The sequence below is a fragment of the Heteronotia binoei genome, chromosome 2, assembly GCF_032191835.1.
Source record: "Heteronotia binoei isolate CCM8104 ecotype False Entrance Well chromosome 2, APGP_CSIRO_Hbin_v1, whole genome shotgun sequence".
Classification (NCBI taxonomy): domain Eukaryota; kingdom Metazoa; phylum Chordata; class Lepidosauria; order Squamata; family Gekkonidae; genus Heteronotia; species Heteronotia binoei.
Window position 1 is genome coordinate 95,123,740 of NC_083224.1, and position 26,205 is coordinate 95,149,944.

General features: G+C 44.3%; 1 protein-coding gene across 7 annotated transcripts in view; it reads left to right on the forward strand.

Annotated features, from left to right (window-relative positions):
• The first annotated feature begins 347 nt into the window (after nt 1-347).
• Nucleotides 348-26,205, forward strand: part of ST3GAL3 (ST3 beta-galactoside alpha-2,3-sialyltransferase 3) — a 517,471-nt gene continuing 491,613 nt past the window's right edge. For 5 of the 7 annotated variants that reach the window (XM_060231665.1, XM_060231667.1, XM_060231668.1 and 2 more), the window contains exons 1-2: nt 386-507; nt 14,993-15,137. In XM_060231665.1, the coding sequence (XP_060087648.1) occupies nt 15,023-15,137 (115 nt within the window). In that variant the 5' untranslated portion in view covers nt 386-507; nt 14,993-15,022. Of the gene's footprint in view, nt 546-14,992; nt 15,138-26,205 lie in introns of all 7 variants that reach the window. The other 2 variants (XM_060231666.1, XM_060231664.1) reach the window with 2 other exon arrangements.

A 26,205-nucleotide genomic window follows, 5' to 3' on the forward strand; every position in this document is an offset into this window, starting at 1 on the left:
TTCTTTCACAGCGTTCAGAGTCCCAGCCATGAATCTGAAGGCCTGCTCCTTCCCAGTCTTTGTAGCGGTCCTCCCCCCTTCCCTTCCCAATTCGCTGAAGAGGATCCGGAATACTCGGTCTAGGATTAAAAGGGGGGGGGGGAGAGAGAGAGAGAGAGAAACAGATGTTCCCTCACCGATTGGATACTTCTTTGTCCCCTTCACGCCTTGCCTCAAATGATTGGACAGCCGCTAGCCTTCTTCTTTGGTACGCTTGAGCGGCTGCAAACCCTTCTCGTTTCTGATTGGGCGGCTGGAAGCCCACCGAAGTCCTGCAACTGCTAAGAGGCGTGCGGAGAAAGCCCCTCGCCTTCCACCATTGGCCACTGGGAGTCCCGCCCAATTGTATGATTGGTGATCAACTCCTGCTCCTCAGGCTAGTAGCTGCCACGGGCCCGGCCCGGCATGGCGGGGCAGCCAGAACCTGAGCCCGGAGGAAGCGTGGCTGAGATTCCTTATTCTGTTCGGGTGAGAGGGAAGTCTTTTGAGCACCGGTGGTGATGGAGGTGGGGGAAAGGGAGAGAGCGAATGATTCAATCCCACGTAGTCCCGTCCCACAAGGGTCTTTCTCAGTTAGGTCCCTCCCGGCCTGCTGTTTCTCCCTCCTCGTGATCTCTCCTACCCAAGATGGTCTGTTGAGGGCTGTCTCACCGTCCCTACCGCTGGCTTTTCGGCACCGCGCACGTTGCGCTCCTCATTGCTTTAACCCGCCCTCATGTTTGACCTGAAATTCCCTTTCACCGTAGTAGCTTCTCTTCACACCTCTCCTCTCTAGGGATATTATTGGTTTTCTTTTTTTAAAAAACCCATTCGTTCCCCAGCCTTCTGTCTATGAGTTCCTTGTGCTGTTACGTGGATACGGGTGCCGCACTTTAATCCGCGGCAATATTTTAATTCCACACACAGCCACACAGCTGTGTTTCTCCAGAGCCTCGGTCACTCACTCTATATAGTCCTGGGATTTGAGGATCCCTGGTTCTTGTTTCATTTCTTGGGTGAGATGCTCAGGGAAAATGAGATGGTTGCCTGGGCAGAGCAAGAGGTTATGGTAATCTTTGTCTTTTTAATTCCCTAAAAGAAGGCTGCTTCTCTTGGAGTGGTGGACTGAGAGGTGTTTTTTTGTTTCAGTGATTACTACATGTAGAACAGAAGGGAGGAGAGGGAATGAGGGAGAAAATAGGAATGTTGCTTTAATCTGGGGGAGTTACTATGTATGCCTGGATTCTTTAGCTTTAGGGCTTCTCTGCTGGTTGTAGGTTAATTGTTGACTGGTGCAGCTGGGCCTTCTCTTGTCATCTTTTAAATATATTTTCTAACTGTACAGATGGGTGATTGTGATAAGAATACTAACTGTAACACATCTTTGTGTTTGTAGAGTGCAGATGAAATTTAAAGGGCTCTAAAGCAGCACAACAACAAAAAGCAGCGCTTGATATAATTTGCATTTGCTGAAATCCTTGTCTTTTTAAAATTCCTGTCATATCATTGGGAAGTTAAGGACAGAGCTAGAGAAACGTAATTGTGACCATCTCTGCTAGGTTTTGTAGCAGTGTAAGGAGTTTTCTTTGTGGAAAATATTATGTGAGTTTACTAATAAAAGGAATCCTTAATACCTGGTGATTGATACTTTGAGTTAAGCTGTTGGTGATACTCCTCCAGTCAGTAAGGAATCAGAACTTTGTAGTTCTTTCATCCTCGTTTGGTCCTAAGAAATGTCCTGAAAAACATGTAAATGTGTCCATGTACAACAACAAAGCTTTATGCATTCAAAAGAAGCATGTCAGTGGGTTCTAGCCCAGGCGTGGCTAAACTGTGGCTCAGTATGTGGCTCTTTCACACATACTATGTGGCTCTGGGAGCCCCCACTGCCCAGTCAACCAGCTTGGAAAAGGTATTTGTCTCTTTAAAACACCTCTTCAAGCCAGTCAGCAGTTTGAAGAATGCACTTAAAAGTTCCATTCTTTCCACCTCTCTCTGCTTGCCTGCATGCTCTCAAACATCTGACATTCATGTCTTTCAGCTCTCAAACATCTGATGTTTATTCTATGTAGCTCTTGCATTAATGAAGTTTGGCCACTCCTGTTCTAGCCTAGTGTTCTCCCTAACATAATTATGTTGAATGTCCAGGGCCTTTTATATACAAGGAAACAGACTCCCACTGGTAGTATGAAGCATTGTAGTCATTTAATGGATGTGCTAAGTGAGGTTGGTGATTGTGTGTTGTCAAATGGACCTGCTTACACACAATAGCTGTGTACAAGTCCCTCCATGATGAGATCCAGTGCTGCTCTGGGGTGTGTTTTGAATCTATGGACTATGTAGCTCGTGGTTCCTGACCATATGATCATCACTCAGGAAGGAGACATGCAATGGGCTCCCAGAACATAGTTTGTGGATTTGATCCTGAAGTAATTTCCAGGCTACGATTGGTGAGAGTGAAATGAGTCTTAGCAAAAGCAAAATTGGCTTCTCATCAGGAGCATAGCACTGGAGGTAGCACTGGTAGGCTAATAAATTTTGATGCTTCACATGGAAAGTCAAAATAAAGTAAAAATATATTAAATAATGACAGTTGCTGTTCCTTATTGGGACCTCAAATCTAGTGCCTGAGGCATCTAGTTTTCTCTTCCTAATGGTAAAGCAGATCTTTGTGAGGTAGTTGTAGCCTCAGGTTATTTAGAATTATAGTTATGCTATCTCAAAAATCAAAGCTGCTATCCCTGAATCTCCCTTGAGAATTTTAGAAGTGCCTGAGTGTTGTAGTCTGATGATACATCTGGGACCTCTTCTGTCCTGAAACCAATCACAGCATTTTCTCACAGATTTTTTGATCCAATTAGAATATGGCTAGGTAAAAAAAAACCCTCACCTTTTAAAAAAAGTTGAGGAAAATTGAAATATGTTATTCAAACCCAACATCAGGCTTAATTGTGTTTACTGCTACAAGAACATGCAATGTCACATATTTTACCCAGCAGATGAAGTATTGTTTAGCACAGTGTTCCGCAAACTTTTTATGTTCAAGGTACACCTACCAAATAAAGAAATTGTAGAGGTACATCAAAGAAAAAAACCAATGTTTCTTTAATACATATTTATTATAAAAATTAATATCAAAACATGTTTAATGAGATATGTGAGCCTGCTTAACTGAGCATAGGCGATCAAAATTTGGAGCAATCTTTGATAAGGCTACTCTCATCTCCTCGTCGATCGTCCTCAAGCGTTCTCTTTTTTTTTTTTATTTAATCATAGTGAGAGTTGAAAACCCCAATTCGCATAAGTAGGTCGTGGCGAATGGTAAGAGAATTGCAATAGCACGCTTTGAAAGCAGTGGATACTCTTTTTTTTATATGCAGCCAAAAATATGTTAGCTCCGTTTCGGAAATTTTAGTTTTAATGTCCGATCTGTTTTTAGCTCCATGAATTCTTCCTGCTCGTTTATCAGTAAGTGTCCAAGGGTAATGCTATCTGAGAATGGATTTCGTATCCAGTCCATAGGTTGCAGGTCACACTTAGGAAAATAACTGTTCATTTTTTCTGCTAATAACTCCAAGTGTTTCACTATCAAAGCCTGCACCTTTTTTTCTGAATCGGCAGCCATGACATTTGGGAACATTTCATTATTACCATTGGTAGCGTGGCTGATCCATAACTCCAACTTAGCGCGAAAACTTTCAATCTTGTCTGATGACGTTAAAATATTAGAATTCCTGCCTTGCATTTTTTTGTTGAGCTCATTTAATGAGCGAATATGTCCGCCAGATATGCGAGTTTTGCTACCCATTCTTCTTTTTTAAACAGAGAAGCAAAATCTGATCCCTGGGCCTCTAAAAACGTCTGAGTTTCATTTTTTAGTTTGTAAATCCGAGAAAGCACTTTTCCGCGAGAAAGCCATTGTACTTCTGTATGAAACAGAAGTGACTGATGATCTGCTCCCATTTCCTGACACACTGCATTAAACAGACGAGAGTTCAGAGGTCGCGACTTTATGTAATTGACAATTTTGACAATTTCTTGTAAGACAGACAACAATTCCTTAGGTAGAGATTTCGTCATCAGTGCTTCCCTGTGTAAAAAGCAATGTAAAATTTTAATATTAGGATTTTTTTCAGAAGCCCTGGTTACAAATCCCTTAATTTTTCCTGTCATAGCTGCTGCTCCGTCTGTGCAAATGCTTATGCAGTTGTGCCATTCCAAATTATGCTCACTGAAGTACTGGTCTGTTACTTGGAATATTTCTTCTCTAGTGGTAGAACCGGGTAGTGGCAGACAAAATAAAAAGTCCTCTTTTATTTCATATTCGTCAGTGTACCTCACATTTGAGATGAGATGCGTGTGACCACTGATATCAGTACACTCGTCGACTTGTAGCGCAAAAACTCCACTAAGCCTTAATTTTTCAATTAACATTGATTCAATGTCGCAAGAAATATCATTAATGCGACGTGAGATCATATCTGCTGATGCAGGTATTTTTTCGATTTCCTTAGCGGCTTCTTGGCTAATCATAATCTTGACAACTTCTTTGCAGACAGGTAAAATTAAAGTTTCAGCGAGAGAATAAGGCTTCTTGGATTTAACTAGCATATTAGCGATCACGTAGCTTGCTTTTTGCGCTTTGTCTGATGTTTTGAAAGACAAACTCATGAGAGTTTCCTGTTTCTTAGACTGGTCTTTCAAACGTTGAAAAAAGGCTTTGTCTTTTTGAGCCACCGATGGGTGTTTAGTAGTTAAATGTCGTAAAAGTTTACTGGGCACCATCGAATTATTACCCAAAGTTTCTCCACAAACAAGACATTTTGGGATTGGGCATGATTTGTCTCCGCAATACATACAGCCATAACTTACATAGCTCTCATCATATTTTCGATTAACAAGCTTAGGTTTTTTCTTCGTTGACTCTGCGTCTTTTTGGGAATCATTAGATTCACTTGACAAACTTACGGTACGTTTAACGAATTTATCCATTATATTACGTATTATGGTCTATTTATTTGTAATCAGTTACTGTATTTTTCGCTCCATCAGACACACCTGACCACAAGACGCACCTAGTTTTTAGAGGAGGAAAACAGGAAAAAAATACTGTATTCTGAACCAAATAGTGACCTGACTTTGTACATCATAATTACGATAATACTGACACTAAAGTTTAATATGGCAGGTGTTTTATCATATATTTAATGCTCAAAATGGAACATCGTATGTATGGGGTAAATCAAGATTTAATGAGTGATAAAGTTTTTTTTTTTTTTTTAATGAGGAAGGGGTCTAATATTCTGCTTTTTTAAATCATGGAGCTATACTAGTCACTGTTCTACACTCTGACCCTTCAATGTTTTACTTGGAAATTTCTGTAGTTTCAACAAGCATTGATTTTACCGTAATCTGAAGGACTAGAAAGTCACTTGGGACTAGAAGGTTACATAAAGCAGGCATTCTAAAAGGTTTCATAGAGCAGGAAGCTGAATTTTAAGAACATAAGAGAACATAAGAACATAAGAGAAGCCATGTTGGATCAGGCCAATGGCCCATCCAGTCCAACACACAGGCTCTCATGTGTTCATGCATACCTCACGGGATTGTTGAGCATCTGACAGCAGTGAAATTTTACCTGTTAGCCCCGTGAAGGATAGGGGCACCTTCTTTTGGGGCTCATAGAATGGGACCCCCTGGTCCAATCTTTTTGAAACTTGGGGGGCATTTTGGGAAGAGGCAGTAGATGCTATACTGAAAATTTGGTGCCTCTAACCCAAAGAACAGCTCCCCTGCAGAGCCCCAGATACCTGTGGATCAATTCTCCATGATTTTCTATGGGAATAAATCTCCATAGGGAATAATAGAGTTCCCAGCAGACATTTCCCTCCCCTCCCTTCGCTTTCTGACAACCCTGAAGCGGGGGGAGGGCCTCCAAACCGGGGGATCCCCTGCCCCCACCTGGGGATTGGCAACCCTAGGTCAATTGCCATTTCCCAGTGACCTGGGAGGGATTTTAGATCCTAACACCAGCCTGCGAGGGGCAATTGTCTCCGCCTGCACAACTCAATGAAAACAGAGGTCTAGTTTCAGAACACACTTTACAAGCCTCCGTTCATTTATCCCCCAAACTCTGCTAGGCTAGGAGACTATCCAGTATTTTCTGTTTTAGCAAAAAAGGGAAGCTCAGGCAACTCACCAAAAAGAACTTTTTGTGAAATGTGGTTCACAAAAGTCCCTGTCACAATAATAGGGGGCAGGGCCGCTCCGAATGTTGGGCTCGTCCGAGGAGGGGAGAGGAGAGGGGAAAAAGCCCACAGAGACCCCAACGGCATTTCCCGCTCGCGCTCTGCCAGGCTCCAATTGGCTGAGGCCTCCACCCACGCCCCCCTCCTCCTACCTTGCCGTTCAGCTCAGCTTCAACTGCTCCCTTGGCACAGATTTTCTTTTTTACGTACGGTACCTCCCCCCCCCCTTCCAACACATTCCCCATTTATTTTTCATTCCTGGCTTACTCTCTTTTGCCCCCCCTCTATTTGCAAAACGCATTCCTCCTTCCCCCCCTCTACAAACCCCTCCTCCTCTCCCCCCCCCCTCGCGACTGCAGGGTTTGCAAAATAACAATTGCTCAAAAGGTGACAGGTTGACGGCGCCGTAGTGTTACTGACCAAGCAAAGGAAGGGGGGGGGAGAGAAAAGCACCCCCGCTTGTGCTGCTGGCATCGCTCGGCGGCACCATTCACACTTCGCACACAGTATCCTCATCCCTCCCCTCCCTCCTCTCTGGGTCCAGCGAGCCGGGGGCCAAAAGATTCCCAGACGGTTTGGCCTCCCTTTGGCAACTGTCTGGGGGAGAGAGAGACGGGGGGATCTTTTGCAATTTGGAGGAAGAAGCTTCTTGCATGCATGCTCCAGGCTCGGCAGTGGCGTTGTGTGCACTTTGGAAGGGAGGGGAGTGGGAAATGGCAGCGATGGGGCAACGAGTCTAGCTTCTCCCCTGCCCAACCCCTAACGCGTAGCCATTCCCTGCTCACTGCATGACCGGTGGGGAGGGATGGAAGCCAAGGAGGGAGCAGAGGAGCAAGAGCTATCAGAGGCTGACAGACCGTTTCAGCGGGCCGCCGCGCCAGTCCCCTTCAACGTACAGACATGGGACCGGCGCCTAAGAGACCGGCTTAAAGTCATCTACCAGCCCCCCCAACGGCGGGGACCCCTCTCGCTCCCAATGAGCCCCACCGCCATAAGCCTTGAAAAGGCTCATTTGGCAGCACCTCCCACCGGGAGATTGGCACCCACACCAAACAAACTTCAATCGAGAGCAGAGGCATGGAGACAGCAGAGGGAGCCGGCGGAGCTCGCCAGGGGGGTAGCCCACATGATGATCCACATCCCCAAAGGGGCACAGGAGTCAATCCTATTCAAACCAGAACAACTAGCGGCGCCCACGTTGGGGGAGCGGCGAATAGACCCCTCCCCCCACCTTCTGCATCATGGAGACAGCAATCTACCTTGGGGACTTCTGGCGGGGGGGGCAGCCAAGGAGGAGCAGGCCCAACAGCTGCGGACACCGCAGAGGAGCATCCATGCTGAAGGCGACGCACAAAGAACAAGTGGGAAGCGGGGGGGAAAGCGGCTGGCAACCGGGCGGTCCTCCGGCAGGGCGCCTCTGGAAAGGGGGGGGGCCCGGAGACGCAGCGCCCTACCGACAGGTGGAGGAGCAGCCAAAAGAGGTGACAAGCCTAGCAGGCACAATAGAGACCATAACTTTCTGACAAAACTTGACATTTTTCCGCGGCACACCAACTAATAACCACGGTACACCAGTGTGCCGCGGCACACACTTTGCAGAACACTGGTTTAGCAGATTTATGAGGGGAGGGGATAAATACATTTTTTAGCATTCACTGAAACAGTAAACTCAAACGTACCTCACTCAAACAAACCTCAAAGCTGAAAATATTTAAGCTTTTTTGGCTAGATAAGAAGAAGACTGCAGATTTATACCCCACCCTTCTCTCTGAATCAGAGACTCAGAGTGGCTTACAATCTTCTCCCCCCCACAACAGACACCCTGTGAGGTGGGTGTGGCTGAGAGGGCTTTCATAGCAGCTGCCCTTTCAAGGATGACAACTGCGATAGCTATGGCTAACCCAAGGCCATTCCAGCAGGTGCAAGTGATACAGCTTGTGCTTAGTTTATTATGTGCAAGTGGAAGAGTGGGGAATCAACCCCAGTTCTCCTGGATAACACCAGAAGAAATAAAATAAGATCATCTTTGTGTAAGCTGCTGCATTCTAAAATATTTGAGGGGTTTTTTTTCCTCTAGATAACACAGGAAGAAATAAAACAAGATCTTTACATGTTTATAAATTTTATATATCTGTATCTGTGCTCTGACAATTACAAAGACAACTAATTAATTTATTTTATGTGATATATACCCCACCCTCCCCCAAAAGTAGGTTCAGGGTGGGTCACGATAATAGAATGCACAGATAAAATTATACATTATAAAACAACCTAAAAACTATAAAATCCAATAGCTTAAAAACGTGATGGTGAGCTAGAAAAACAAGCTCTTTGGTGTATGCTGTACATATGTTCAGAGGTCCAACATATTGGGTGAGTGGACAAACATCTGCCAAGAAGGCTTTGATAAAGTGCATGATGTAAACATCTCAGGTGGGCTGGTGGGGCAGTGTAATTGGACATCCACTGCCTCAGCCAGAGACCTGGTGGAACAACTCTGTTTAATAAGCCCACCAATGATACAGCTTGTGCTTAGTTTATTATGTGAAGGGGCACGGCTTTTTTGTAGAAAAAGCCCATCAGGAACTCATTTGCATAATAGGCCACACACCCTGATGTCACCATTGTTTCACGTAGGGCTTTTTGTAGAAAAAGCCCAGCAGAAATTTATTTTCATATTAGGCCACACCCCCTGTCACCAAGCCAGCCGGAACTGCGTTCCTGTGTGTTCCTGCTAAAAAAAAGCTCTGTGAAGGGGTAAGTTTATGTTTTCACTATTACTTTTTGTTTTTATATATATAGTTTTCTTTTTCATAGAAATAGAAAACTATTATAGTTTTCTATTTTATAGAAACAGCTCATTTTTTCAGAGCTAAGAGTTATGTATGCCAACTTTAGGCATTCTACAAATGTGTTAGACTAGAGTAACATTTGTAGTAGCAGTGGTTGCAGAACACTATAGTGGGTGTGTGTAAAAGTGCAAAAATGAACATAAAAGAAGGGGAAGGCGATTTTAATCTGTAACCGACCAAGTAACCTAAAAGCTTGGAGAGTTTTTTGGGGGGGGGAAAGAAGAAACCTTTAGATATGGAAATATAAATGTCAGTAACAAAAAGGCTAAAATTATATTCCAAAAATTTAATAAAATTATAAATATTAAAAACTGCATCAAATCCATCAATTTTTGGTTACATATATAGGTATCTTCTCCTAGTGTACCTTTTTATGCACTAGTACACATGGGGAGATCATACAATTACAAGTATCTTTCCTATGACCAGGTGCAATTATAAATAACATAAAATACATGTAAAGGTAAAGGTAGTCCCCTGTGCAAGCACTAGTCGTTTTCGACTCTGTGGTGACGTTGCTTTCACGTTTTCACGGCAGACTTCTTACAGGGTGGTTTGTCATTGCCTTCCCCAGTTATTTACACTTTCCCCCCCAGCAAGCTGGGTACTCATTTTACCGACCTCGGAAGGATGGAAGGCTGAGTCAACCTGGAGCTGGCTACCTGAACCCAGGTCGTGAGCAGAGCTTCAATACTGCAGCTTTACCGCTCTGCGCCACGGGGCATGTACATGTAAACAGTACCAAATGCATTTTGGCTATGTGGCCTTTGTCAGTGGTTTAAATTTATATAATATATGCTATACAGTGTATCTGTTAAAATTACAACCAAAGCACTGAACATCTTGGGAAAAAAGGAAAAGGGAAAAGAAAGCAATTGATTTAGATTTAATTATTGTGTGAGTATTTTAAAAGCAAAACATAATTGTTAAGGATTTCTTTGAAGAAAAGGGTGAAAAGATTAATGCCTCATTAACCAGCAGTGTTTTCAAACCAAGATCCACCTTTAACCATCTCCCCCAACTAACAATCTAAGAGTACATTTTTTTCAAGACAGTATAAAGAAATTGCTCATATTTTGGATGAAGGATAGCTTGAAGCATATGTTAACAAGCAGACCCAATTTTCTTCTAGCTATTGAAGGTAGAATGCCACATATGTGTAAGGATTTTTTCTTTTCCTCCCAACATTTTTTGTTACCTGTGTGTGTAAAGTGCCATCAAATCACAACTAACTTATGCTGACCCTGTAGAGTTTTCAAGGCAAGAGACGTTCAGAGGTAGTTTGCTGTTACGGAATTTGAGACTATAGGAACCTTTCCTAGGACCCACATTCCCATCGGGTTCAGTAAGGGAGAGGGGGACTGGCAATGAACCAGTGGGCTTAGAAAGAGAGAAAGAAAGTTGTTTTAAAGTATTCGTGATTTATTGAAAGCAAACCATACTGCACAACTTTTCAAGCAAGAAGCAGTTTCAGTATTCATCTTACAGAAGGGAAAAGGCAAACCAATATCTATAAACAAAGTTTACTTATTATCTAGCTGCTTCTGGCAAGACCTAACCACCGTGTTGGCAGAAGAAGAAGAAGACTAGATTTATACCCCGCCCGTCTCTCTGAATCAGAATCTCAGAGCGGCTTACAATCTCCTCTATCTCTTTCCCCCACAACAGACACCTTGTGAGGTGGGTAGGGCTGAGAGAGCTTTCACAGAAACTGCCCTTTTAAGGACAACTCCTACAAGAGCTATGGCTCAACCAAGACCATTCCAGCATGTGCAAGTGGAGGAGTGGGGAATCAGATAAGAGTCCCAGATAAGAGTCCACGCACTTAACCGCTACACCAAACTGGCTCTTGGCATCTCATGATTTATTGAAAGCAAACCATAAGGGGCCCTTAGCATCTCAAACACTGCTGTTAAATATCTTTAGAATCCAGATTAACTGTCAATCAAGAAATCAGATGGTCCTGAAGAAACCAGATGCTTCCTTCTTCTGACCAGAAGTTTCTCACCAGAGTCATTGCATCACTAGGTTAAAGCACCCTCCCTGTCAAGGCAAGATCTTGGAGCCATGTCTTCATATCTAAATGTTTTGACTTTGAGACTAGAACTCATAAATATTCTTTTTAGAGCATAGTGCAGGGTGCAATGTCAGGCTCGAACAACCTCCTGCAACGCCATATGGGAGAGGCCTAAGCAAATTCAGACTGCTGTATAGATCTGTCCCATCTCACCTATAATTCATCATATTTGCCATTGCCTTCCTCTGCATAGTGACCCTGGAATTCCTTGGTGATTTCCCATCTAAATACTAACCAGGGCTGACCCTGCTTAGCTTCCAAGATTGGGCTAGCCAGGGCCCTTGAGGTTAGGACAAACACTATAACAGTGAGTAAGAAAAGGTTTTCAGTCTAGTTATAGATCCTTGGAAGAAATCAGTGTTATGTCTTATTTCCTTCTAAGTAGAGAGCCAGTTTGGTGTAGTGGTTAAGTGTGAGGACTCTTATCTGGGAGAACCAGGTTTAATTCCCCACTCCTCCACTTGCAGCTGCTGGAATGGCCTTGGGTCAACCATTGCTCTCGCAAGAGTTGTCCTTGAAAGGGCAGCTTCTGTGAGAGCTCTCTCAGCCCCACCCACCTCGCAGGGTGCCTGTTGTGGGGAAGAAGATAAAGGAGCTTGTAAGCTGCTCTAAGACTGATTCAGAGAGAAGGGCGGGGTATAAATCCTCATCCTCCTCTTCCTGCTGTTTAGAATTGCAGATTAGCACTGCAAAATGAGGCATTCACAGCCGAATCTGAATAGTTACACAAGGGTTATGCTCCTGCTAGCCAATATTTGTGGATTTGAGGAAGGTCTTGTTTTCTGTGTAAGACTTGACTATTAAATTGGTCCTTGCCCTTAAACCTCTGAAGAGATTTTAGCTTTCCTTTCATGTATGTACTTGACCATCTTTTCTGATCTTCTGATACCACAAGCATGGCTACAGCTTGATTGCCACATTGGGAAGGATGTTTTTTTTAAAAAACAAAAAAACAAAAATAACAACAAATCCCCCCAAATTTAGTAGTTGACAATGGATTGAGGAAACATTTAAAAAACACATTTAACACGAGGTAACAGTTTTGCAGTGTTATAATGTAAACTAATAATAATTTGCTGCCTGAATGCTTTTAAACTTGTTCATTAATGATTTGGAGTTGGGAGTATGCAGTGAAGTAGCTAAGTTTGCAGATGACACTAAATTGTTCAGGGTGGTGAGAACCAGGGAGGATTGTGAGGCACTCCAAAGGTATCTGTCAATGCTGGGCGAGTGGCAATTGAGGTTCAATGTGGCCAAGTGCAAAGTAATGCACATAGGAGCAAAAAATCCTAACTATAAAGAGATGTGGATGGGGTCCAAACTGGCGGAGGCTGACCAAGAGAGAGATCTTGAAGTTGTGGTGCATAGCTCACTGAAAATGTTGAGACAGTGTGCAACTGCAATAAAAAAGACCGATGCTGTGTTGAGGATTATTAGCAAGGGAATTGAAAATGAATCAGCCAGTATCATAATGCCCCTGTATAAATCGATGGTGCGGCCTCATTTGGAGTACTGTATACAATTCTGGTCACCATACCTCAAAAAAGATATAGCATTGGGAAAAGTGCAGAAAAGGGCAACTAGAATGATTAAAGGTTTGAAACACCTTCCCTAGTGAGAAAGGTTGAAATGTTTGGGGCTCTTTTAGCTTGGAGAAATGTCGACTGAGAGATGACATGATAGAGGTTTACAAGATTATGCATGGGATAGAGAAAGTAGAGAAAAAAGTACTTTTCTCCCTTTCTCACAATACAAGAACTTGTGGGGACTCAATTAAATTGCTGAGCAGTTGGGTTAGAATGGATAAAACAAGGTACTTCTTCACCCAAAGGGTGATTAACGCATGGAATTCACTGTCACAGGAGGTGGTGGCAGCTACAGGCATGACATCTTCAAGAGGGGAATGGATAAACATATGGAGCAGAGGTCCATCAGTGGCTATTAGCCACAGGGTACAGATGGAACTCTCTGTCTGGGGCAGTGATGCTCTGTATTCTTGGTGCTTGTGGGGGGGGGGCAACAGTGGGAGGGCATCTAGTGTCCTGGCCCCACTGATGGACCTTCTGATGGCACCTGGGTTTTTTGGCCAACGTGTGACATTATCAGATTGGATGTGCCATTGACCTGATCCAACATGGCTTCTCTTATGTTCTTATGAATCTTGTTTAATGGTTTGCTAAATCTAACACAGTGTATAAGCCTTTGGGCTTTCTTTGGGCATGATATTTAAAGTGAAAGACTGAGGAAAACAGTCAGTAATGCTTTGTTAATCCTGTTGAGAAATGTGTATAACAGCCAGAATCTAGCTGTTCTGCTTAAGCAGCTCTGTCTCTCGTTGCTAAATGGAGTATTTGTTTTGTAACTGGGGAAGGGAATCTTAAATTGTGTTTGAACAAAGCAGTAGACAAGTGTACCTTTAAGACCACCTAAGTTTTATTCAGAATGTAAGCTTTCGTATGCTCTTAAGCAGACTTCATCAGATAAATGGGAATGGACGTAGCAATTCTTAATATAAGTTTGCAGTGTGGAATCATGGGAATGTTTTTAGCGGATTAAAATAATCACAAATAGGATCTGTGTTTGTTTTCGTGTAGGACAAAACGGCTGAAAAAACACTAGGTGATAAAAAGCAGACTGCTGTTGTAGGGGTGCCATAAATCTAGGTAACATTTTGGCTTTGTTAGTTTAAATAGAGGGCATGTTTACTCAAGAGATTATAACATCCGTATAGTTTGCCATAGGATAGAATATGCAATTTCTATGAAATTTTATTTTATGAAAATCTTATTGCATATACCAATTTATCCTATGGCAAACTATACGGATGTTTAGAAGTGGGGATAGATGAATTAAAAAAGGGGAAAATGAATTAAAAAAGAGGAAAATGAAGAAAGAGATCTGGAAAAGAGTTAGAGAAATGTAGGAAAAGACAATGAACTTAAAAAAAAATTGCTATCACACACTAACAAAGCTGCCTCTTGGCAAGATCTGGCTGTGCAGGAGCTGGGTAGAATGAAAGGAAGAGACCATATAGATCTTGTTAGGAGGCTGTATCCTGATGTTGACTATAGCTTGTCCTAGCTGGTTTTACCTTGCTCCAGTGGAGGCTTGGCTGATGGGTTTCATAGGATCTGATCAGCAAATGTTTTCTCTCAACTTTATGCAGAAATGTCTGGCTTATTGCTATGCTCTGCCTTTCCTAGTGGCTGTTGTCATCACTTTATTAGATTTAAAAAAAACATTCAGTGAATACAGCATGATGCCAGCTTTGGGGGCCCTCAAGCTGATTTGGGCTGCAAAGTTTGTCCCCTACTCTCCCCCTGTTGGTGGCTCTGGGGTCAGGCAGGCTGCCGGGGAGAGCTGCTACTGCTGAGGTGAGAAAGCTGGGGTCAAGTGAGATGCGGGGAACCCCCATCATCACTGTCTTCTCTTCTATGCAGTTTATCCAGTCCCATGGAATATTAAAAGTGACATTGTTTGAAGTTGTGGTGGTAGTTCTGAATGAAAGCTTTTTTTTTGATCAAGTAGACCATAGTGATCCAGTCAAGATTTGGTTAGTTTTATCTACAGTTATCAGCTCAGAAATATTTCCAGTTCATTCATGGAGTTTACTCCCATATAAGAGATGTAGGATTGAAGTGTGTGACTGATTCATAGTGCCTGGGTAATATGAATATTAAAAAGGGGGTGTATATATTCTGTACTTGATATTTTATATATGTATACATTAGTCAGAATACAGAGGATGAGTTAACTGGATAGAAAAATGCAAGGCTCAATTTTTCTTCTTTTTCTAGGTCTTTTAGAAGAGACAAACTCATGTGAAGATGGGACTACTAGTGTTTATGCGTAATCTGCTACTGGCCCTCTGTCTCTTTCTGGTGTTGGGCTTTCTCTATTACTCAGCTTGGAAACTGCATCTTCTCCGATGGGAGGATTCAAGTAAGTATAATTGCTCTGCAGGCCATCTGAGAGTTTTGGTTGTCATGTGACTAAGCAGTTTCCATGGATTTCTGATGTGCTTACAGTGGAACAGTTTGGAACAAGCCCAGGTTTTTGTTGGGTCTTTCCTTGTGCTGCAGAGATTGGTATTACCTTCTTTTTAATAATTCCTGGATTATATATAATATGAGAAATAGCCATATAATCTGATGTTATGAATGAATGTGTAGGTTTCTGGCTCTGTTAGTACAAATACGTTTTCGTAGAAATGACTGCTGTTTGTGCTGTTCAAACATAAACCTTTGAGAGATGTGTTAGTACTGGCTTTGTTTACTGTGCTTTAAAAATTTCTTTATTTGAATGGAGACATGGTGGTGTCATATTTTTTGGTTTAAATATTCTACACAGGCATTCATCTATGGGGTAGTTTTGCATAGGTTGTACAGCTGACCTATGGATATCCATTGTATACATTGCATGCCAGTGCATGACTGAGCCTGGGTGTCCAAGGTTGCAATCACTGTGCTGGTGTTTGTGTGGAGTCAAAAGCATCTTCAGTGACTAGACATTGGTGTTTTCTGATTCATTAGACTTTTGGTTCCAGTATGCAATTCTGGGATTCCATTATCTGGGCTTTATTTAAATGTATTTATTTAAAACATTTTTATGCTGCTTTTCCTCCCAAATAGGGTCCCGTAGGTAGCAAACATTAAAACATTTGAACAAACTGTTTTTAATATAATAAGTCAATAAACCCACCAGAACCAATGAGGATGGCCATTAACAGTCAGATGGAGGGTTCACTTCTTCAGGATTTCCCAAAGTTCAGAGGAGCAGTAAAAAATACTGCTTTCATAGTAGTGGTTGTTATTTTCAGTTCAGGGTCTGACTGCGAAATGTAGTTTGTGCAGAATAATTTGGGCTTCCCTCCCAGGCTTATCACTCCCTTTTCTGGGGTGTGTATGTGTAATGATGCCTATTGTTTACTTCTTTTGTGTTGGTTGGTTCTCATATTCAGTATTTTTAATCTTTTAACACAGTGAGACAACAAACTAATGTTTGGTTGTTCTCTTATGTAAATGTTCCAGCTTTATGATTTTTTTAAAAAAAATTGCTGTTTGACCAAGTGTTCACTTTAGTTTTTGATCTTTGAGATACTAAAGACAGTGTCTTCTGACTGGGAGGAGCAAGACAAAGAGCAAGTCAAGTTATGATTTTAATATAATCCTGAGGTGATCAGTTTTGCACATCTTACTGAGTCATTGTGCATTATCACTGATCCTGGCAACACCCAAACAAGTATTTGGACCCCTTACAAAATATCTAATCAAAATACAGTAGACTGAATGCAGTGATCTGCTTGTGCAAGGGTGGTGAATTTTCCCCTGTCCCACCAGAAGTTCCTTTTGACCTCTGGAGAACTGATTCCTATATATGGTTGTAGGACCCAGGCAGAAAAATAGCCCCATGTGTCAGTGAGCTGCAGTGATTAGGAGAACAGGAGAAAATTGCTCTCTTTTCTGTCTGTGGAGTTCCAGAAGAGACCTGCAACCCTGAGCAATCAGAATTTCCAAAATCAGAAGGGACTGCTGAGGATTAGGGAAAAATTGGGAAGATCTGCAGCCTTCAGCATTTTTCATTGATGGACTGCTAGATCCAACTCAGCGTTTTTCTTAAAGAGCTTGTACATTTACCTTTTAAAAAATCTGAAGCATTGAAGGAACTATTGCTATGAGTTCAGTAAAAGCTAGGCATTGTACAATATTAGATGGCTCTGGTTTAGTTTGATATATATCTACAGCTTAGTCTTATTTTATTTTATTATTAAAAATACAAGTACAGACATAAAAGAAATGCTATAAGATATAAATGTACATTCTCAGATTATAGGTGCACAAGCTTTCCTTAACAAGATACAGTAACAATGTAGGTCCATTATTCATTCTGTACAAGATACCCAGGTTGTTGGTTCTTCCATACTTCATTAAAAACTTCTCAGAGGAAAATAAGTAAGTTCAGGCCTTTAACATAGTTAACTTCCATATTATATAAAACTTCTGTCCATTGTAATTCTAACTTAGCCACACCTTTGTTGTTTTGTAGAGATGTTAATCATATCAGAATATAAACATGCTTCACTTTTTCTAAGAATATTTTCCTACTTGGAATTTTCTTCTTCCACAGTTTGGCAAATGCTAATCTAGTTTCCATCACTGCATAAAATACTGTCACCCAGGACTGCTTTCCTTTAATGGTTGACTCATTTGACCTAAGGTCTCAAGTTAGGTCACACTAAATTATTTTTAGTTTATTATTATGATTAGGTGTATATGTCTTTATATATTTAAAATCTCACTTTATTTTAAATTTAGAATGAACCCTTTAAATTTTTTTCTTAACCCCATCATAAAAAAATTAATCTTTTCGTTCCACATCATCACCATCTAGAATAATTTTGCCATGGCTAAAGTAATCCTCAGATCCTCACCCTTTAATAAAAATGGTATGATCTTGGTGTAGTATTTACAGAACTGTGAAGAGACACTCACTTATTCAGGATTGGATCCAACTATGTTGCGCTATATAGGTCATAATGTGGGCAATACAAGATCGTATGATCCAGTGTTTCAACCTCTCCCCATCCCCATCCACAGTATCTGTCCTGGAACATGATTTTCATGTAGCAGGCCCTTAGAATTGCTGATGGGAGTGCATTCATCCTGGTTAGAAAGTGGCTTTATAGGTGGGAATTGTTAGAAATTTCAGGTAGGCTGGCAGGGCAGATGGAGGTCAGAGACCAACTGAAAATAATGAACAAACCTTACATGCTTATCCTGTCTTATCTGAAGAAGTGAGCAGTGACTCACAAAAGCTTATACCGTACCCCAAATTTTGTTACTCTTTAAGGTGCTACTGGACTCTTATTCTTACGCTATCTAACTCTATTCTCTTTTTTCAGAAGGGAGATTGCTGCAACTTTTCCCAGCTCCTGCAGAGTTTCCATTTCTATTCCTAGCATTCTTATTTCTCTACCAATAAGTTGGAACCAACTGCTCCCATAATGAGGTTGATTTATTCTGGCTGATAACCCAAAGTCATGTATAGAAAAGAGAACCTTTATTTGCATATTCGTAGCTTGGAAAGAGGCATGTGCCTCCAGCAATCTCATCACGAGCTTTTCCCTCAGACCAGTAGTGGAAATGTAGTTGGGAACTCTCAGGATCCTTTTCACTTGGGTTAGAGGTTGATCATTTTTCTCATTCACTTCCTCAACCCATATCTGCACTCCATGAGTTAACTTGCGGAGTTAATTTAGCCTGTAATATAGCCAGTGTAGAGAACCCCATGGCGCAGAATGGTAAAGCTGCAGTACTGCAGTCAGAGCCCTCTGCTCACGACCTGAGTTTGATCCCAGTGGAAGCTGGTTCGGGTAGCCAGCTCCAGGTTGACTCAGCCTTCCATCCTTCCAAGGTCGGTAAAATGAGTACCCAGCTTGCTGAGGGGAAAGTGTAGATGACTGGGGAAAGCAATGGCAAACCACCCCATAAAAAGTCTGCCTTGAAAACATTTTGAAAGCAACGTCACCCCAGAGTCGGAAACGACTGGTGCTTGCACAGGGGACTACCTTTACCTTTTTTTTTATAGCCAGTGTAGAAAGGACAACAGCATTCCCCCTTCCTCAGGGCCAGCCCTAGACTGTCTGGCAACCTTGGCAAGGCTAACTTCTGGCACCCCCCTGCACTGATAATGTCACTGAGTCACTTGGGAAGCACCCAATTTGGTGCCTCCAGAAGGCTGGCGCCCTAGGCAATCACCTAGTTTGCCTAGTGGCAGGGCTGGCTCTGCCCCTTGTAGCAGAATTTTGATAAAACTGTTTTTAGATAGATGCAGCATAGTTAAGCAAACATAGTTCCAGTATAGGTACGACCTTGTATCTAATACAATGAGAAAACGCTATAGCAATTGCTTTTCAAAATTTCTCTACTCTGTTACATTTTCACCACACATGAATAAAGTTGGCATAAGGTTCACCACATATGCAGATGACACTCAGCTCTGTCTCACACTTCCATCTCATCCCAGGGAGGCTGTAGAAACCCTGAACTGGTGTCTGGAGGCAGTTTTGCAGTGAATGCAGCCTAATAAACTGAAGCTTAATTCCAATAAAACAGAAGTGCTACTGGTTCGTGGAAGGTCTGATCTGGAATTTAAGGTATCACCCATTCTGGATGGGGTTGCACAAAAGAACAGGTCCATAACAGTTTGGGAGTGCTCTTGGATAAGCAGGTGGCAGCTGTGGCCTGGAGTGCTTGTTATCAGCTCTGAGTAGTTAGCTAGTTGTGGCCTTTCATGGGTGGAAAAGGTCTGGCCACTGTGGTTCGTGCCCTGGGTTATATCTAGATTAGATTATTGCTGGTTTTCCAGGCACAAATCAAGGTGCTATTGTTGACCTTTAAAGCCTTATATCTGAAGAACCGCTTGCTCCTTTATAAACCTACCCAGTCCTGTTTTGGATATTCCTGCCTTCTGAGATTAGGTGCGTGGCAATCTGGGAGATAGCCTGCTTGATCATGCCACTGAAACTGTCTCCCCAGGGAAACTTGTTTATCCCCTCTTGTTACCATCTTCTGCCAGTGGGTGAAGACATGTTGAATGCTCCCTCAGTGATCTTTCCTTCATGCCCAATGTTTGAATTGCTGTTTTTATGTTTTGGTATGGGTTTTAGCTATGATTTAAGTAATGTGTTTTTGTTGGATCTTCTTCGTGGTCTCTGTGCAGTCCCACACATGGGGTTTCCCGCTGGAACGAACCCGACCTCGGAGAATTCAAAGCTAGCCTTAAGCGTTATTTTTGGTGCGCACTTCCTCCCGCTCTGGGGAGTAGGCATCCACTGCGCATGCCTAGAGCGAGGGGAAGGCGCTCCACCCACCAGTTTCTTTCCGACCGCCGCCCGGGATAGTCCTTCCTCGCTGCGTCTCCTCTCATCTAGCCTACCTCACTCATTTTTTCCTCGTTACCGATCACCGATTTCTCTCAGTTTTCTCTTCCTATCGATCTTCTCTTCCACCTGGTATCGTATTAAAAAAAAAAAGATATTTCTTCCCCCTGTCGTCCCCTTCCCTTTCCCCCCTTCCCCCCCTTCCCCCCCCGGGCGTATGGAAGGAAAAGAAGTTAAAATCACTTTTAAGAAGTGTACCCGCTGCGGGACTAAAATCCCTTCATCAGACGGCCACTCGTTGTGCTTACTTTGCCTGGGCGAAGCTCATAGAATGGACAGTTGTGCTCATTGTGCCCAATTCGGCAAACAAGCTAGAAAAAACCGTGCCGCGAGACTGAAAAGTCATCTGCTGGAAACTTCGCTGCGACCGGCTATTTCTCAGGCCTCTGAATCTCAGAGATCTCCACCCTCCCTCACTCCTCAAAGGGACGGGACGACCCGGGCAGCTTCAGTGGCTTTGACTCCCAGGAAGCTTAAGCCCTCAAAACACCCGAAGAAGCACCACGACTCCAAGAAGAAACACTTGGAGTCAACGGGCAAGGAAAAACCGCCTTCACCAGACCAGAGAGCCTCGGATGCGAGGGCCTCCGCGGCGGTTTCTTCACTGCGAGTGATTACGGCTCTGAAACCACCCATTCCGAAGCAGACCTTGACACCGACAGAGACCATCGATACCGAGGTCATTCGAATCCGATCTCGATCGCCTCCGTCGATTCACGAATCCTTGCCAGACCATTTCTTGGCCGATCAACCGACTCAGCCATCTACGCAGTTGCTGCAGCACCAGCTAGGTTCCGACTCCTTCCGCAATGTGACTGCCCCTCGTGTTTATAGGGATGCTATGGTATCTCCACTCCACCTCGACTCTCCTCGGCGTCGAGACCATGCACCCTACAGAAGTCACGAACGCTCTTATTCTGGGGATAGACGAATCGCATCCTCTAGGCACCGAGACACACAGAGCTATTGGTACCACGGAAGGTCCCTTAGTCGGGATAGAGCCCCACGGCTCCGAGAACGATCCTTTAGTAGGGACGAACGTCGTCGCTATTATAGCAGGTCACGCTCTCCATCACGATACTCCTACCAGCGCTACACACCATCACGTTCTCCCTCCATTGACTCCTACCGCTCTCGATACTGTGGCCACCACTCCGATAGGTACCGAGACTCACGATACCAAAGCTCACGATACCACGACCAGTACCAACACCATGACTCTCCTCGGTACCAGCAGACCATACCGCCTCGTCGTCTGGAACAGGGAGCATCTCCTCCGCATCAACATGCTACTTCTCCTACGCCATCAACGTCTAAGCACCAATCTACCGGTCACCAAATCTCCGGTACCAGAACCCTTAACACCCAATGTACGAGAGGTACGGGATCAAGAAGACTCGGATCCGGAAACTTCGGATTCGTCACAATCTATATCTCAACCAGCGTCACCAGCTTCTGAAATAGTCAAACCTGCGGATCTTTCCCCATCGGAAGGGGCCAAATCTTACCTTGACCTCATCACAGACATGGCCACAGCTTTGAACATCAAGTTGACCACCGACCTTCCCAAGATAACTGACGTGGTCCACGACCTGATTAATTCAGACCTACCTGCGGGCTCATCACTTCCCATGCTTCCGGTTCACTTAGAAGCACTTAAAGAGGCTTGGGATAAGCCGGCCTCTATACCACCAACGTCGAAACGTGTTGAAGCCCTGTACAAGATACACGCTCCGGAGTCCAAATGCCTATTCAGCCATCCAGCACCCAACTCGATGATTGTACACTCGTCATCGAAATCGAAACAAACGCGCCATCCAGTACCTCCGGAGAAAGAGGGGAGAAAACTGGATACCCTGGGGAGAAAACTATACTCCATCTCCACTGCATCAGCCAAGATAAATAACTACTTGGCATACTTCGCTGCATACTCCCATAACATTGCCTCCCAGCTTGGTACCCTAGTTCCGTCGCTGCCAGAAACATCCCAAAAGCAAGCTACCAAACTACTAAGGGAACTCAATCGCCTCAGCAAGCAACAGATTAATACCGTTCGACATTCTGTCGGTTGTACCTCCAGATCAATGGCCACGGCGGTAGCTCTCCGAAGGCATGCCTGGCTGCACTCATCCACTCTACAACAGGATATAAAATTCAAAATCAAGGAGCTCCCATTTGATGGGCAAGGACTCTTTAATGCAACCACGGATGATATTCTGACAACCGTAGATGACAGTAGGAAAAGAGCGAAGCGACTTGGAGTCACACAGCAGCAACCTCAAGGCAACCGACAGAGACCCTGGAGAACCCCCTTTTATAAGCGGCCCCGTTCTCCTAAACAATCCGACTATTGGAAACGGAAGGCACCACCTACCAAACAGCCTTTCCAACACCGCCAAAGACCACAACCTCCCAAAAAGACTGCTGCTGCAAGCAAACAGTCTCTTTGACTTCGCCCTCCTACTTCCTTCTCAACCACAACTCTCTGCCCCCAGACTCCTTCCCTTCCTTCCAGTGTGGCAATGCATAACAACGGACTCTTGGGTGCTTCAAATCATAAAAAAGGGATATTTCATAGAGTTCGACTCACCACCAAAGAACTCTCACTTCATACCAACTCTGCCCTCCCAAGCTCTACAAGACGAGATCGACACTCTTCTGGCCAAGCAGGCCATAGAGCCAATCCCCCCCCCAATACCATCGCACGGGCTTTTATTCCCGGTACTTCTTGGTACCGAAGCGGGACGGGGGTCAGCGCCCCATATTAGATCTCCGCAAGTTAAACAAATACATACGCCACACAAAATTCCTACAGTCCACACTGCCACTCATTCCCAAAAATGCCTGGATGGCACTTATAGATCTACAGGATGCATATTTTCACCTTACCATCAATCACTGCCACAGAAAGTTCCTGAGATTCGCCACAGGCAACGCCCACTATCAGTTCCGGGCACTTCCATTTGGCCTATCAACAGCGCCAAGAGTTTTCACAAAATGCATGGCAGTGGTAGCAGCATTCCTCCATCAACGGGATAGCTGTTTACCCCTATATAGACAACTGGCTCATGGTGGGACACTTGGAAGAACAGCTCAGAGAACACATACAAACAACTCTTCGCCTCCTCTCAACCCTAGGGCTGCAAGTCAACCACCAAAAATCCCATCTCCCCCCCTCGCAGAATATACACTTCATAGGCGCACGTCTCTCCACCACAGACCACAAGGCCTACTTACCCATGGACAGGGTCGCAAATATTCCAACAGCATCATATCTTATCCAACGCAGACAACTCTCGTATTCCAACGTATGCTGGGTTTAATGGCAGCAACAACATTGGTCCTTACACATGCACGACTTCGCATGCGACCTCTGCAACTCTGGTTTGTCAAGACTTTTCACCCACAGAGACAGTCTCAACAGACGCTCCTAACAGCTCCCAACCACGTCCTACCATCCCTAGAGTGGTGGACAGTTCAAGATCATCTCCTAGAAGGAATGCCCTTCCTGAAACAATCGCTATCAGCTATTGTCACCACAGACGCTTCGAGATGGGGGTGGGGAGCCCACCTCGATTCTCTCACGGTGCAAGGGCAATGGACAGTGAACGAGAAGTCTCTACATATCAATTGCTTGGAACTTCTCGCTGTTCACAGGGCACTCAAATCCTTCCTGCCATCTCTGCACGGCCGTCACATACAAGTAACATCAGACAATGTGGTGACCGTGTTCTACATCAACCGACAAGGCGGGACCGCATCCACTCACCTCTGCAAGAGAGCCCTGGATCTTTGGCACTGGAGCATCGCTCACGAAATTCATCTTACAGCAGTGCACCTGCCAGGGGTACAGAATCCGCAAGCAGACACACTGAGCAGGATGATAGTGAACGACCACGAGTGGTCAATCAGGAGGAGTTATCTTCTCCCTGTCTTCAGCATGTTCGGTGCCCCAGTCATAGATGTCTTTGCTTCTCCGGACAATGCCCAATGCAACATCTTTTATATGCGGGGACCCCCTTCCCCCCTGTCACCAGGGGATGAATTCCTTCAACGGTGGAGCGGCCCACTTCATTTCGCTTTTCCACCCATTCCTCTAATAACAAAGACAATTCAGAAGTTACAGTTGGACCGCACCAACTGCATCCTAGTCACACCATGGTGGCCTCGCCAGGCATGGTTCACTACTCTCCTTCTGTTGTCCAACAACATTAACCACTGCTTTCCACAAGCGCGGGACCTGCTGTCACAACAAGGGGGCAAAGTTCTGCATCACAACCCCTCCCTTCTCAAACTGACAGCATGGAGGATCAGTTTTTAGGCTTTCCTGACGAAGTCCGCCACATCTTGTTGAACGCCAGGAAACCGTCTACTAGGAAGTCTTACGCAGCCAAATGGAAACGGTTCTCCCAATATGCCATGCACAACAACTTCCGCCCTGCGTCCTCCTCCATCTCGCAGATTCTTACGTACACCGTCTCCCTCTCAGAGTCCGGCCTCACGTACTCCTCCCTGAAGGTGCACTTGGCAGCCATTTCAGCCTTCCACCAGAATATAGAGGGTCGCACAGTGTTCTCACACCCTATCACAAAATCCTTCCTCAAGGGAATCCTCCATCTCAAACCTCCAATAGGGCAACTTTATCCTACCTGGAGCCTATCCCTAGTACTCAGCCAGTTGATGAAACCTCCCTTTGAGCCGATGGCATCCATCCCCCTGCACCTTCTATCGTGGAAAACAGCTCTGCTGGTGGCACTTACCTCTGGGAAAAGAGCCAGCGACATTTGCGCTTTTAGATCGGATCCACCCTACACTGTCTTCCATCATGACAGAGTGGTTCTAAGGCCGGACCCAAAGTTCCTACCTAAGATAGTGTCACCCTTCCACCTCCAAAGGGCAACCACCTTGCCATCTTTCTTCCAGAATCCCACTGATTCGGGACAACGATCCCTCCACAATCTCGATGTACGTCGGGCCCTTGCATTCTACCAGGATAGAACTGCGGTTTTTCGCAAGGACCCAAGATTGTTTGTGTCCTATGGTACTCACAAAAAGGGACAGAAACTCTCTATCCAGAGACTCTCTAAATGGCTGGTTGAGGCTATAACACTGTGCTACCAGTTAGCTAAACAACCAGTTCCAGAATGTTTAAAGGGCCACTCTACCAGGGCTCTATCTACATCCTCTGACTTTGCAAGGGGCATGCCCATTGAAGACATCTGTGCAGCTGCAGTATGGCCTTCCTCATCCACCTTCGCCACGCATTATGCCATAGACGTGCATGCAAGGCGGGATGCGTCCTTCGGACAAGCTGTGCTACGATCTATCTTCAATTGAGCTTACCCTGACTTTTCATGGTAAGTGGACGCACCTGACTGATTTCTTTTATAACCTCTGAAATTTCTCTTTCAGAACCAGCACCCACCTCCATGCAGATCAGCTTATCAGTCACCCATGTGTGGGACTGCACAGAGACCACGAAGAAGATAAACAGGTTGCTTACCTGTAACTTATGATCTTCGAGTGGTCATCTGTGCAGTCACACACGCCCACCCATCCAGCCCCGCTGCTGTTTCTGTAATTATTACACTCTATAGACCCTGCTCGTCATACAGCGGCTTGAAAGAAACTGGTGGGTGGAGCGCCTTCCCCTCGCTCTAGGCATGCGCACTGGATGCCTACTCCCCAGAGCAGGAGGAAGTGCGCGCCAAAAATAACGCTTAAGGCTAGCTTTGAATTCTCCGAGGTCGGGTTCGTTCCAGCGGGAAAACCCATGTGTGTGACTGCACAGATGACCACTCGAAGATCATAAGTTACAGGTAAGCAACCTGTTTTTTTAATAGTTAAGATATGATTTTTATTACATTTTTAGTTTTTTAGTGGCCATGGTGGCCATTATGAGGGCAGACAGGTGGGCTCTCAGTGATCAGTCATTTATTATGGTCTCAGACCATCAGAATAAAACATACATGAACAGAGTGGCTGTTGATATCTGTGAACCAATAGACAGCAAAGTAAAGACATGTCCACAGCTAATACTCACTGTACCAAAATCCAGACCTAGCTCTC